General features: G+C 28.8%; 2 protein-coding genes across 4 annotated transcripts in view; one reads left to right on the forward strand and one right to left on the reverse strand.

Moving 5' to 3' along the window:
- Nucleotides 1–1,427: 1,427 nt before the first annotated feature.
- On the forward strand, nt 1,428–4,840 carry LOC131940459 (uncharacterized). The gene is made up of 2 exons (XM_059299113.1): nt 1,428–1,441; nt 2,323–4,840. The coding sequence occupies exon 2, from the start codon at nt 2,359–2,361 to the stop codon at nt 4,342–4,344; it is 1,986 nt and encodes a 661-aa protein (XP_059155096.1). The 5' UTR covers nt 1,428–1,441; nt 2,323–2,358; the 3' UTR covers nt 4,345–4,840.
- Nucleotides 4,841–5,895: 1,055 nt separating this feature from the next.
- Nucleotides 5,896–15,214, reverse strand: part of LOC131940461 (rap1 GTPase-activating protein 1) — a gene marked incomplete at its 5' end in the record, with an annotated part of 68,954 nt that continues 59,635 nt past the window's right edge. The window contains 12 exon segments of one of the 3 annotated variants that reach the window (XM_059299116.1): nt 5,896–9,953; nt 10,374–10,465; nt 11,042–11,132; nt 11,509–11,680; nt 12,109–12,213; nt 12,309–12,400; nt 12,896–13,153; nt 13,377–13,463; nt 13,665–13,736; nt 14,086–14,241; nt 14,549–14,678; nt 15,052–15,152. In XM_059299116.1, coding sequence (XP_059155099.1) covers nt 9,813–9,953; nt 10,374–10,465; nt 11,042–11,132; nt 11,509–11,680; nt 12,109–12,213; nt 12,309–12,400; nt 12,896–13,153; nt 13,377–13,463; nt 13,665–13,736; nt 14,086–14,241; nt 14,549–14,678; nt 15,052–15,152 — 1,497 coding nt within the window. 3 annotated transcript variants of the gene reach the window in all.

Here is a 15,214-nt window from a genome sequence, read left to right on the forward strand (position 1 = left end):
CCCCCTAAAATGACGTCACACAGTACTAGATTCTAGATCTAAATTACTACAGTTGCCTACATTCTAGATTTAGTTCTTAAGTTCTACAACAAGACTACACTAAACTTTACTAGATCTAGAATAATCTAGATTCTCTGTATAAATTGATATTGAACATATTCTAGTCTACCTGTCTTAAAGTAAATAGCCTATTTATTAGGCCTAATTTTAGTAATTTAGTAATTAATTCCACTCAACTACACTGGTGTAAAATAAAAGAAACTAGATCTAGAATCTAGATCTCTAGACTACTCTTGTGTCTATAAATTAAAAATAAATCCTGTATGTCGTATGTTACTGTCTAAGTCGGAATTTTCAAGAGGCCTTTTTTTTTAAAGTCATAGATCTAGATATAGAATTCTAGATCTAGAAATCTAGACTCTAGATCTAGGCTATATATATTTATTAATTAAATTAGGCTTGATTTCAGATTTACGATTGAAATCTTTTAGGCCTAAAAATATCATGTTTTATATAGATGTATTATTATTATACAGGTAGTATTCTAGATCTATCTAGCTCTATATAAAATATAATATATTTGTGTGTGTGTGTTATTTTAAACTTAATTTACTTAATTAAAACAACTTATTGTCGGAGTTTGTTTTTATTCCAAAAACGAAAGTAGATTTCATAACTTAAAAAAAAAAATTAATAAAAAATATTCACATTTGGTTTGAAAAAACAAAAAAACGCTAGCTGGCAACTACCGGAGCGAGAACTTGGTAAGCTACTTTAACAACTTACAAGCCCAATAGTTTAGTCATTTTTTAAAAAAAATTATAGCAAATGGGAATAGCACTACTTGATTTAGTAAATATAAATAGAAAATGATTCAGCATCTATAAATAGAACTAGATCTAGATCTAGAGGTCTAATCGTAACTTCTGTTTATATTATTACACTACGCGGCGACGACTAGATCTAGTCTAGATTCTAGATCTAAAAAATTAGATATATTTTTAGAATGATAGAATCTATATGTGTGCTTATTGCTGCTATATTATTATGTCTAGCCCATGCAATACATTGATACATTCTCATTGTCTCTATCAAATTTTAGCATACGTTTAAAATTAAATACTAAATATAGGCCTACATTGTAAAAATATCATAAGGCCGAAGTACACTAGTTAGTAGGCTATAGTCTGAATTCATACTCAGTAAAGTAAATATATATGTATGTAGAGTCTGTAGACCGACCCTATGCTATTATATAGATCTAGTCTATAATAGATCTGGAGACTATTATTAGGCAGACAGAACAACAAAAGGAATTATTTTTATAGACCTCACGTAATAATTATAAATTACTGAATATCATCGCGTCGCATTTCCTGGTAGATCTAGATCTAGATTCTATAGGCCCCTATGTATTTATCATGTAACCACTATTCTAGATGTAAGTTGATGTAAGATTTGAAACTTATGTTTTGTGGAATTATTTAATATAAATATAATTAGTTTAGCTAGATCTCGTTACTATTACTAAGTTACTAGATTCTAGATAATAATATATTGTATTATTTATTATTGTTAATAAGCCAAAAACTAAAGTGATAAGTAAAGTAGGTCAACTAAAGATATTAGATTATATTATTTAAAAATATTTATTGCAAACATAATAAACAATTAATTCAGTAATTATTAATTAGGCCTTCTAATTAAACATTTGTCAGCCAATTTATATAATTAAAAAAAAATACACTTTCTGGCAACTTTTACTTTAAAACTTAAGAAATGAAACCTAAAACAAAACTAAACTGTATTTAGTATTTTAGGATAAGCTTACATAATACATATTACTATAAGTTAAGTACTGTGACTGTGGTCTACTACTAACAGGTAAGGAATATCAGGCATACAGCAAGCTTAAACAATGGGACAAGTGAACAGAAATAAAAGCCAAAGGGATGCAAACTGAAATATAAAAAATATATAAAATATAAAAATAAACAATGAAAAAAATATGAAGATAAAGATGGTAAAAACAGTAGGCCTAATAGTAATATAATAATAAGTTTCTAAATGCTATGAACTATGAATGTTACATTCAATATAGTTAGTATAGGCTATATAATTAAATACTTAGTTCTATGTATAACACACATATGATATATATATATATATAAATATATATATATATATATATATATATATATATATATATATATATATATATATATATATATATATATATAGGCTTCATACATAAATCATATGAGCCCTATGCTATATAGGCCTATATAAGATTACTCATTATTATAAATTATATTTCTGTAGGTTTGTTTATACTCAAGAAAGCACACACACAAAATAATGGTCAAATCAACCCTTGCCTGTGGACTACAAGAATGTCTGAGTAAAGAATGGATGGGAGATAACTTCAGTGACTTTAGAGTTGTGGTTGATGGCTCAGAGTATTTCTGTCACAAATTTATTCTAAGTGCCTGCTCAACTTTCTTTAAGACTTTGTTGGGTTCGGATTTCAGAGAAAAGAAAGACGAATGTGTTGAGTTAAAGAACATGAGTAAAGAGACTTTTGATGTTATAATCAATGCAATTTACAAAGGTGTTGATGATCTGACAAAAGACAACATCATTAGTGTGTGGCAAGCTACTCATATGTTGCATATACCATTTCTTATAGAAGAGTGTGAAAGATTTGTTTTGGAAAATATGTCACAAGATAATTACACTACTTTTTACAAAACAGCAGTTCTTTTAAATTCAAAATGTGTGATTTCATTGGCAGTAGGGTTCATGAAAGAAAACTTTGAACAATTTTGTAAGACTGAGACCTTTCTAGAACTTTCATACCCTGTGCTTTACTCTTTGGTTGATGATGATACATTAAATGTAAATTCAGAAGATTTAGTCTTGGAATCAATAGTTAATTGGGTCTCCTACGTAAACATTAAACCTGGTAAAATTGACGCGATTGATTGTAAATCATGTGAAGCTGTGACTAGAAGTTTATCTAAGTCTAACTCTCCTAAAAACTGTTTACTTAAAGTTTTTCCAGAAACAAATACACAGGAAAACTATTTAGATAAACTAGTTGTTGAAAAATGTTTTGAAGATATTGAAGCTGAAATTAAAGCAGACAATAAATCTTTTCACATAAAGAAAGAATTAGCTGAACGGTTATCAAATAATAACTCACAAACAGATACAGAAACATCAAGTTCTAAAGTACATAGATACAGTAGTGTAGTGTATGATAGAAAGAAATATCTTGGAGACCTCTTGTCTACAGCCAGAATATTTTTAGCCAGTCGAAGTTATCTTGAGAAACTTCATAGCCATCAGTTGATACGTGATTGTGTAGAAGCATTAGAAATTGTACATGAAGCTTTGATGTACCACTGGAGATCTGTTTCCTTCCCCAGTAACTTTGTCATCCCTTATAGAAACTCTAGCGGCAAACGCAATGTCATGGCATTTGTTAAATATACAAAACTTCATCTTTTTGAACTAAATAGTGGAGCTACTTATGAAACTGACCTTCCTGGTACTTGTTTAAATACTGACCATTTCAACAACTTAGCATCGTATGGATCCTCTCTCTGTTTTATACATGGAGGGAAATATAACAGTAAATGTGAACATAAGCACAAGAAAGAAAAATTTTGTTCACGTCGATATGTTGTAACATGTGATGGCAATAAGGAAATATCTACTGTGTGTGAGGTCTGTCAGTATTGTAAACTGGAATTAGTTTCCCTGAATGGAGTTTTTGTTAGAATTATAAACTCAACGTGTACAAAACTCAACTCTGACCAAAATATTTTTGGTGGCTTTCAGTTCATGTACCGTTCCAGTTATGAATCTCTTTGTGCTTTTCAGGAAAATATTTTATTATTTTCCAAATGTAAGGTTAATTCTAAACCTAGTGTTAACGTACATTGTTACAACATTTACACCAAGTCAACTCAGGATATAAACTTTGAAGGCCCAGCTGATCACATTGTCAGCTTCTCAAGTGGAGCCAAAAAGACTTTTATTCTACAGAAAAATGGTGCTCTTAGGTCAGTAAACATTACATATGATTCAAAAATAGAATTTACATTTGTTACACAACTTTGGAACAGTTTTGATTTTGTATTAGATAGTGCTGTATATTTTAAAAATGAATTAATCTTGTTTTGTACAGAGAAGCCGGACAACATAGACACTTTTCTAGTGAAATTTGTGCCTGGTGTTTTTAAAATGATAAAAGTTGTTGAAGTTGATAGCGATTCCAACCTAGTTCCGTTAGTTGTGCCAGAAACTTGGCTTGTTGCAAAACAAAAAAAGTACTGATACATTATTGATTTATTAAATGTCAAATTTTTATTCAACTGTTAAACAAGAAAAATACTGATAAATTATTAATTTTTTGTGTCAATTATTTATTCAACAGTTAAGCAAAAATTCCAGACAATTTAGTGAATAACAACGCAACCCCCTCCTTCTGTTTTTTTTTTTGCATATTGTTAGTTTAAAAAAATGCTGTAGATAGCCATTTAAGTCTGAGAATTCGGTTAGCTTTTTAAAAATAAATTTGGCCATTTTTTAAAATTGTAAATAATAAAATATGTTACTGTAATTGTACATTTGAAGGTTGAAATAATCAAAATGTTAATACTAAATTTTATGCTTTAAAATTCTCTTATCAATTGTGTTTAATATGTATTTTTTAGCATTTATGTAAATCTATTTAAGCAGTTCATACACCAATAAATAAATACAAATGTGCATACATATTTAAACTGCTTTTAAGTAATTCTTAAGTAATTCTGTTGCCATTGTTCATTGCTATAATGACTTCAGCACTTCTTGCAGCTCTATAATAGTCTATATAAAATGGTAGCTGCAGTGGTTTGTAAATCATAAGTATAATAAACAGGCAGTGTTAGTAACTTCACAAACAGCAATTAATCTTAATTTGTGAGGCTACTCACATTAATTTGTTGTAGGCCTATGTGCTAAAGTTGTATATAGTCATTATAGTGCTCATTCACATCAGAGTAGAGTTATGATACTCCAGCCAGCCTAGTTCACATTCAGAATTTACTAATCAGTGTATTAAGATATTTAAATGAACACTACTACTGCTAAACATCAAGTATCAGGTTAATATTAGAAGTGTATAGTTTCCCTTTCAAATCTGACGGTTTATGGGGCAAGTGAAGTAGAGTTCACTTGTTTCTGTGACCTTGGCATATGAAGAGATAGTGTGGTCAACACTATGCCCAACCACCTTTACTCTCCCTAACGTGAGTTAGGTACCCATACGAGTTGGGTGGACTCAGGGACTGTCTACTGACTTGAACCCAGATTCGAACTCGAGATTTACTCGTTAGCAGTCCAGCTCTCTACCAGTAGACCACTCCGTCTCAGTGTATGAAGAGTACATTTTTGGCTAGTTTAGCTATTTAATACATCAGCTTATCCCTAATATTAATCAACCTTATTCTGAACCTTACTTTACTAATACAATATGGTAAGGTGTGGCCTAAGCAGTAGAGCTAGGCTGCTAACCTCAAAGTCTTGAGTTTGAACCCGGGTCCTAGTCAGTAGAGCATACATGAGTCCACCCAGGTCTGATGAGTACCTAACTCATGTTAGGAAAAGTGAAAGTGGCTGGTCAAAGTGCTGACTGCACCTTCCCTTAAATGCCAAGGTCAAGAAACATATTAACTCTACTTCATCTTCTGCCCAATTGATGGCTAGGTCTAAAAAGGATTCTTTACTTTTTACTATTACAATTATTTCCAGATATAGCGGTAACCCTTAGTCTAAAGGAACATTATTTCAACATAATAATACATACTAACAATTATTATAAAAAACAAATAGAATGCTGGTTACTTAAGGGTTAAGTAATGTTTATTTCATTGAACAACATAGACTTGACAAACACATGATCAACAGATATTTGTCATAATTATCACAAAATATATTTAAGACTAGTTAATTCAATCCTCAAAATTTTGTACAGCAACAATCCAACCTACAGATTAAAACTTTTATTCAGTAAGAAAAAAAAGTCTTATTTTTACAATTTTTGTGCCAACTTGGTCATGTGGTATGATCCAAATATACTTGATGATTTGGTAATGACACTAATACATCTTTAGATACATTATTACATGAGTTTATAATACAAGTAATACATGTACATGTATGATACAATTCAGTATATTTATTAAACATTTAAATGCCCTTTAACCCTGGATGTTTTTTTAAAAATTAAAATGCAAAATGGGCATCTGAATTAATTTTTACTAAATAAATTTATAATATAAAATGTATTTTAGTATATAACAGTACTCCTCAAAAGCAAACAGTGCTACACTATAGCCAAAGTTATTTTTTCCCTAAAGCTGTACTAGTAAAAAATATATTACAAAATGCATTAGCTAACACAACATGTAATTTGTGGTTTTTAATAGATCAAAATATTCCTGAACAAATTTGCCAAAAGTAACTAATATGTGGCACTTGAGAAAAAATATGTATTTATAGTAAATATCTGGTAGGCTCACAAAAAAACAAAATACAACATAAACTAAAAAAAAAAACAATTGTTGTTTTGGAAATAAAACTTGATAGCAAAATTTAAACTGTTGAAACTGAAACCACCATTGTTTTTATGACTCTTTGGTATTGCAAAATATGGCACATTTTACTTCATTTCAAGACAAAAAAAAATTTTGCTCTTTCCTTCATTTAATTCTTTTGGATTCACCTTTAATTTAAAAAAAAATATACACAGCTCAATAGAATAAACAGTTATTTTAAAAATACTATTTGTTTAAAGCACTATGTGATTAATTAATTAGGTACTGTTAACTTAATCATTATGATGTGATACCTGAATTCAGCTATTTAAAAGATAAAAAATGTAAGTATTTAAAAGATGAAAAATTCAACATTCAACTTGAAGCCACGGAACAGCTACAATTGTGTGATATGACTTAGCCAACAGTATCTCCATTATATAACATTTCAAGTGAAATGGAAAAGAAATATAACTGGTTTTTTTTGTTCTTTTTTTTGTAATAAATCATTAGAGTTGTACCTATCACATTTAGGTTAATGATTTTTTTCTTGTTTTGTGAAAACTAATAAAAACTGGATTTAATAGTCACTAATGAACCACCGATTCTAAACTTCCGACAAAATAAATTTAAGCCATTGTGATATAATTTTGTTTAATACCAAATCATTTGAAATGTTTTTTGGCGTTGATTTTGATGTCAATTCAAAATGTGTCAGCATTTCGTTGCGTTTATGGATATATTCATGTTATTGAATGAACACAATATTTTAATTAAAACTGTAGTAGTTGTTTATTGCACTTCAACAATATAAAACATGTAATACACTCAAAACAAATACTTAACACCTAACCAAAACTAACAAAAATCAGCAGCTTTTGATCACCTTATTTAGACTGTTAAAAGTATAATCCAAATTGCCAGATTTTTAACATCTTGAAATAAAACTTAATATCTGGTACAAAAAATTGATAAACTTAATTTAAGAGAAAAAAACTGTTACATAAACTTGTTCTTTTTTTTTTTCACTAAGTTTTAGAATTTTAGCCTATAAAAAAACAGCTTTATTAAAAATTAAATTATAAGCTGATGAACTGGTGAATGTATCATCATATACTCTTGATTTTATATAATCAGAAAGAAAAAGTTTAGTACTCTATAGAGGAAATGAGCTTGCTGATTTAGTTAACATCTAAAAATAATGTTTAAATTGCATGTATGTTGAGAAAATTTTATATTAAAAATTAAGCTAAAATGGCTAAAAGTAATCTAAAATCTATACACCATAACTTTATTTTTTTGTGATAATTTAATACATATTTGTTAAAAAGATATGTCTTCTAATGTGTAATATCGTTAAATAAAAGTCTAGTGACAAAAATGTAAATTTAGATATACTTGTTGAGAAGTAAATATGCAAGCTTCTGGAGAAACACAAAAACAACCCAAGAAACAATGTCTTATCAAATTACCAATTATTACTAAGAAAAAATTAGAACTTTAGGTAAGTATAATCAGTGTACTGAGTAAAAACCAGGAAGGGGTTGATTTTATTCTAGTAAAATAAAATAGTTTTTTTTATCCTGAAATACACAACTTTCATATTATGTTGTAATGAGAACTGAGATAATTTATTAAGACTTGACACTGAATGTGGGCTTAGCTTTAGTTGGCTGGCTCATCCATCTAAACCATTCTCGTGCCATATTAGAGATCATCAAAGCTTTTCCTTACTAAGAGGTAACATACATTTGCAGTAGTTACTATGTTTAGAGCCAGATTTCTTCAGCTCCAGTGACTAAACCAACAAACTAATTTTTTTTAGAAGTAATGTTTTTAAAAAAACAAAATGAATACTCAATATAACTTAATAAGACTGAACACAATGAACATTTCTAAATATATTCAGTCATTTAAAAATGCAGTCATATGATGTATTCATGAAATGTATTTTATACACAGCAGATTAAAATTGTACATTTTTGAATCACAGATTAAACCCCAGAAGATTTAAAAGTTTAATACAGAAATACAAACATACATTAGTTACAATCAATTATACAGGATAATTATATCTATTAAAATTTAAAGCATAATAGCAAATAACGTTTTTAAAAAGTTGATGTAAAATCTACCCTAAATTTCTTTTTCTTAAAAAACAACCCAAAAAAAAAACAAATAGCCTAAATCTGCTTCAAATTTAGAAAGCAAATTTGTAAAACTCATTTATTTAATAAATTCAAACTAATCTTCTGGATTAAAAAAAGAGGTTTTAAATTTTTAAAAATTTCTCATTAAAACTGATTATAACAAAACAATAAAAATTAACAGCAGCGCAAGCGATTTCACTTTAAAACTTTGAACTACAGTAAATACAAATGGGCAACAAATAAAAATGTAATTGAACACTGGAGAAACTTTCTACATATTAGTACAATTCACACTGGGATTTCAATAATACTTTAAAATAGTACTCAAGACTTTACATTTTTAACAAAACAAAGACATAATAATCAAATGACATAAAAATTCACCACTATGCAATTTTTCAAAATATCAATTGTTTTAAAATCTTTTTACCAAATCAAATCGATTTTAAAACACATTTTAGCACACTAAATTGTTTTACAATATTAAACAATAATTTACACATTAATATTCATATTGTCCATTGGCAGTATTCTAAGGCGCTTGGTTACGAACATGGATTTGGCTTGGAATATCTTTTCATGTTTGCAACAAGTTACAAACAGGGCTAGCAGCAACATCAACTAAGTTAACAATGACACAGACTAGTTCACTAATGCCAGTTAAGACATAGATGAGTGTACTTAAGATTTATAATCAAAACTTATAAACCTCAAGACAAATTACGTACATGAACAATGTCTTTTTTTTTACGATGGAAGCTGACATAAAATACACTTATATTTTTGCCTTGTATGAATACAACAATGGTCCCAGCATTGATGGTAATGAAAATGGGTAAGTATGGCTGGTTAACAGAATGGCAAATTTGACTTTAGAAATTTATTTATTCATCAATTTAGTTTTTAGAAAAATTGGTCCTAATATTATTTAAGCTACATAAAATATTTCTTGGTCAAACTACATTAGGTCCTATACATATATCATATATATAACTTTATTAGAATTGTATTGGTTTTTAACCATTTAGCAAAACTGATAAACATGATTTGAGGGAAATGTTAGGAGAACGTGATGCTATGCTGAAGATGAATCATCCATTGAAGTCTGTGTGGGCAGTAGCTGTTTGTATGAAATCAGTTCCTGCTGAGCATTGTGGAGATCTTGTGAGAGCTGAAGCTCGGATTCTTTAAGGGCTTTAATTTCTTTCTGCTGGGCCTGGGGTAATAATCCAAAATATTTATCAAATTTTATTTCAAGAATATTATAAAAACCAAGAAGGCAAAAAGAAAAAAAGAGAATGAAAAAAAATTTAATTTTTTTTTTTAAATTTTCACATCTTTGGTTTTTATATCACAAAACATATTTTATTTTTTAAATCACACAAGTCACTTGATGAAATATTTATAAAATTGAAGGCTTTTATAAAACACAGGCATGTAAAATGAGCCTAATCCATTTTTTTTGATTATTTAAAAAAAAACCCCAAGTACTGTACTTAAAGAGTAGGCTACATACAAGAAATTGCCAAGCTAAAAACTATTGGTAATGTGCTTAGTCTTACAGCCTTTAAAAAAGAATGTTAGGAAAAAACTACTAAGCGTGAATTAAAAGAAAAATTATTGGAGAACACCTTACCGCATGCTGTCGAAGTAAATCATGTTTTTCACTTTTCAACTTATGTATTTCACTTCTAAGTTGGTCAATTTGTCGTTGTAACTGATCATGCACTGAAAGAAAGAAGCAAACATATCCATGCAGCTTTGTGGGTAAGTACTGCTAGAATAGCCATACAACAGGGTATCAACTCTTGGAATCTCTATAGACTATAACCCTATCTCATTCCTGTATTTAACTAAACGGAAACAGTGTGGAATAAGGCTTGGTAGATTTTAGGTTCTAGGTTTTTCTTTTATCACTAGCTTGGAGTTAAGACGTTTTTTGTCAAAATTGAGATTTGAATACAAAATTATTCAGTGTTAGAATTTAAATCTTAAAGGGTTTTGGAATAATGCTTTAACAAAGAACATGAAAATTTCTACACAAATTGGTTAATATTGAACTGCTTTTCATTTTCAAGGAATAAATTATAGATAATTTTTAACTTGAGTGATTTCAATCTTAATAATTCAAAATAGTATCATAATGAAAATACTTTTTTAATGAAAGTGGTAGAGCGAAAATGTGAGTGCAATTAAAAAAAGGAAAGCAAAAGTTTAAAGCAATTAGCCATGCTTTAGACTAATAGTTTTAAAACCTAGACTGTGTTAAGTTGGGTAATAGCTAAATGAAGGTAGGATACTCACCATCACTTTCCAAAGAAAATAAATATTCCCCAGCATAAGGGGCTGAACTCAGTGTTGTTGTGTTTGGTGTTCCAGTTGAGGACATACTCTCCTGTAAAACAAAAGTTTAAAAATAATTATTTCATTAAATTTAGTCTTAAGTTTTTTATTTTAAATCTCAAGGCAATTTGTAACCAAATTTGTTATTTGAAACAAGGAAATTTTGTTTTAAGCAAGAAACATAAGCCTTAGAATAATAAAAAAGACTTTGATTTTAAACTTTCTCAGTACAATAAAAAAGACATTGTTGAAATAATTATTTTTAAGTGCTATTAATATTTTAAATAAAAATGAACATTACTCATTTAGTTTTAAGCTATGCATTAGTTTTTTTACATTTTGATTTAATTGAAAAAGAAATTTAAAACACTAGACTTATTTTAATTACTAGTTTAAAAAACAAAATGTAATAAAATGCTAACCATTACCATGCCCGTATCAGAGTCTTCATGGTTACAGTTCTTTATGTTATTGCTGTTGGTAGTGTTGCCAATGTTATTGTTGATGTTATTGTTGTTGTTGTTATTGGCGGGGAACTCCTCCATACTGTTGAAACTGCTTTCAGAGTTGGAACGTGATATGAGTATTAACTGGTTTGTTCTGAGGACAAAATATACATGTGATTGACAGACTAAACTATAAGATTAACATGAAAAAAAACCAGTGGTAAATTTAGTTTAATATTAAGACATTATTGTAGCTTTGCAACCAATTTGTTTTCAGCTATGTATGCATATGCATGCTGTATAATGTGAATCTTGAACACAATTCAATTTAATTTAATAACTGTTAGGGGAATATCTCCATATGAAAGAAATTCCACATGAATTAGATAGTCTTCATAACACTAGTAGGCTCATGCTATTAATTATTTCTCTATTTGTTAATTATTTGTATTTTTGTTTTTTTAATAGTTTCAATCCTTGTATTTTTTTTCACCAGAAGATGTGATGTATTACAATACCAGTAAAAACTACTAATAAAACTATTCTAAATATATGTTGGTGACAAAGATAAAAGTAAATTACCTTGTAGTGGAAGAAATACTGCTTGGACTTGACTGTGGACTTTGTGGAGGACTTACACAGGTTGGGTATGTCAATCCTGTATGTGTGCTGTCTATGCGAAGATTACTAAAACAAGAAAATTAAAATTGTGTCAATATACATATTTCTATTTGGAGAATAAAAAAAATTCTTTATTGTGTGGACATGAAATATAAACTTACTTTTTACTATCTCTGTTTGATTTAGGCTGCTTTTCAAATGAAGAGGAAAACTGTCTGACCAGATTTCTGGGTGTTGATGGAGACTTGCGCACCTAACAAAATTATTAAATCTTTTAAACATGTCATAAAAATCTCAAGCTTTATAAAATTGGATGCATTTTATGAGTTAAAATAAATGTTAGATTTTAACATTAAAAAAGCAATCTTTTAACTATTATTAATTGCAGAAATGTTTGAGATTTTTTCTTTTTAAAAATTGCAAATAGTTGCATTTAATTAAAAAAAATATTTGAAAATTAAAATATTTTTTTTAATAAATTGTAAAATTGCGTTAATACTAATAGTCAAGCATAAAACTTTAATGGCAAAAAGTTCTGTTATATCTTAAATAAGAAGTTATTTTCAATCCACAATTTTTTATTCCAATCTAACTGTAACTTAATGGAAATTAAAGTGTTTAAATTGTTGGTAAAATTGTAATTTAATGAAAATTAAAAAAAAACTGGCAAAATTGTAATTTAATGAAATAAAAGTGTAAAAAATAGTGATAATATTGTAATTTGATGAAATAAAAATGTTAAAATTACCGGTGAACTTGTCCCTTTTTCATCTTCCCCCACTGTGGCCAAGGAACCCTGCATGCCATTCATCTTCTTCTGGCTGGGCAAGCTGTTGGACTCCACACTGGGACTCCTCCCCTTGCCACTGAAAGCTCTCTTCACAGAATCCAGCAGTCTGCTTCCTTCCTGTTTAGCTGTTGGTACAGAGGACAACCCAAACATCTCCATATTTTTCTTATGCAGGTCTAAGTACAAGGATTCCAGCAGTGATGCCCTTGTCCGATGCTGGGGGTGAGAAATTCAATGTTTAGAATATGTCTTAAAAAATACATCAAGATGATACATATTTTTTAAATCAGAGCAAAAATTGCATTAAAAAGAAGTTAATAAATGTAAGAAAACAATTTGATAAAAAAAAACTGAATAGAATAAACAAAATATTGAAGAAGAATAAAACATGTAGAAAATAAATAATGTATTAGTAACATTCAAATTTGAATTGACATACCCCAAGTTTGGCAAACTGATCTGCCTTATAACAAGCAAGTTCAGCATTGATCAACTTTGTAAGGAGAAATTCTCGGAACTCTTCACCCTAGAAACCAGAATAACATAAGTTCTATAATGCATGCCATATACATAGGTCTGCTAGTGTATTTTTTAAAAAGACTATTTAAAATACAAAGAAAAAACAACAACAGATAAGGGCATAAACAATGAATAAAGGCAGGTCTTTTCCTTACTACAGAAGAAAATCTGAATGTAAGGCTAGCAATAATTTAAAAAAAAAACTTACAGCAACAAATTCTGCAGGCTGAGGCAACACAGGGTAAAATCTTGGCACATCTTTTCTTGCTGCTACAGATATCTAAACACAAACATTTTTAAAATGTCAAATTTATTCATATTAGTATACTATGTGTTTAAAACATTGATGCAAATGTTCAAGAGATTCTTCAGAATGCAACTATGCGATTTATGTCAAAGATAAAATTTAAGTCTAAACATATTGAACTTAGAACATGCATTCCAAGAGTTCTTTATCCAAGACTAAATGTGTGTGATAGTTAAGTCTTTAAAATAAAAATCTTTAAAACACATAAGGAATTTAAAATGTCTTTATTGATACACAAATCAATAGCTATTAATTTAAAAAAAATGTGTCTGTAGTGAATTTATAGATAGACATGGTAGATGTAGTTAAATGTCTAGAATACCTTGTATCTGGGTGGTCCTGAATCTGATGCTACTGGCTGAACAACTATAAAACAATGCAGGAAATGGGAGGCAATCATGTCTGGCACAAATGGAGTGTTCTCTTCTTGAAATACTATGGCAACTATATCGTTTCCAATATGGCGCTTGCGTTGTAACTGTGAAAAAATAAGAAATAGGCCATTAAATAAAGTATTGAAAGACGGTTTCCGATAAAAACAAAACTAATAAATAAAAAGACACTTCAATTATTAAAAATATGTTGTTTAACTGTATTTATGTTTAATTAATATTTGAAAAAACAACAAAAAAAAAAACAACTTAATTAAACTAAACTAAGTTTAAGTAAATTTAATTGACTAAGTCCATAATATAAAACATTACAGACATTAATGTAACCGTGACATGAGTTATGTATGTATTATTTATTTATTTAAGTAAGAGCAGTATCTATCCTGTACCAACCTGTTGTGGATCCCCCTCCGTGTATGGAAGAAGGGTTGAGATGTGGAACATGATTTCTTTACCATTGTACTGGGTGTACACTGACTCAGCCCCTGTTTGGCAATGGGTTGTGTCCAGTCCACCTCGGAATCTGTAAAGATTTTTTGTTTTGTTCTAAAAATGTGTCTGTTTATCAATGTTAATTCAAATCTTCTACACAAAGATTACTAACTTAGTCTTGACATAAATTTTATAAATACATCTATGTAGCGTAAACATTTTGTATTACTTCTAGAATAATTATTGAATTTTATCTATATAATTATTAAAATTTCATTAGTTACAGTGTTTAATTGTTAGAAAATCATTTTAAAAATATGGAATATTGCAGTTTTAAAAAGCATTAATGTATTATTAAAAAAAATAATTAAATTTTCCACATGCAATAGTTTGTTGAGCAATGTTACACAATAAACTGTTTGAAAGATAGAACTACGAAAATAACACTAAAAGCTACAACTTACCCCTTAAAATCCTTGAGCTGCACTTTGTCCCCAATGGTTTGAAGAAATGTATCCATGGCTGGGCTATGTGTCTTGTTGCCAAACAGTTCCTCTTCACTGGTCTACAGAAATAAAGTTGTCAACACGCATTTAATTATAACATAATTACTTATGTGTTACCTAG

The sequence above is a fragment of the Physella acuta genome, unplaced genomic scaffold (genome assembly GCF_028476545.2).
Source record: "Physella acuta isolate Inbredline_101_S28 unplaced genomic scaffold, ASM2847654v3 ptg000318l, whole genome shotgun sequence".
NCBI lineage: Eukaryota > Metazoa > Mollusca > Gastropoda > Physidae > Physella > Physella acuta.

Coding starts and splice junctions, on each gene's coding strand:
- LOC131940459 (XM_059299113.1), top strand. CDS start 2,359: ATGGTCAAATCAACCCTTGCCTGTGGACTACAAGAATGTCTGAGTAAA.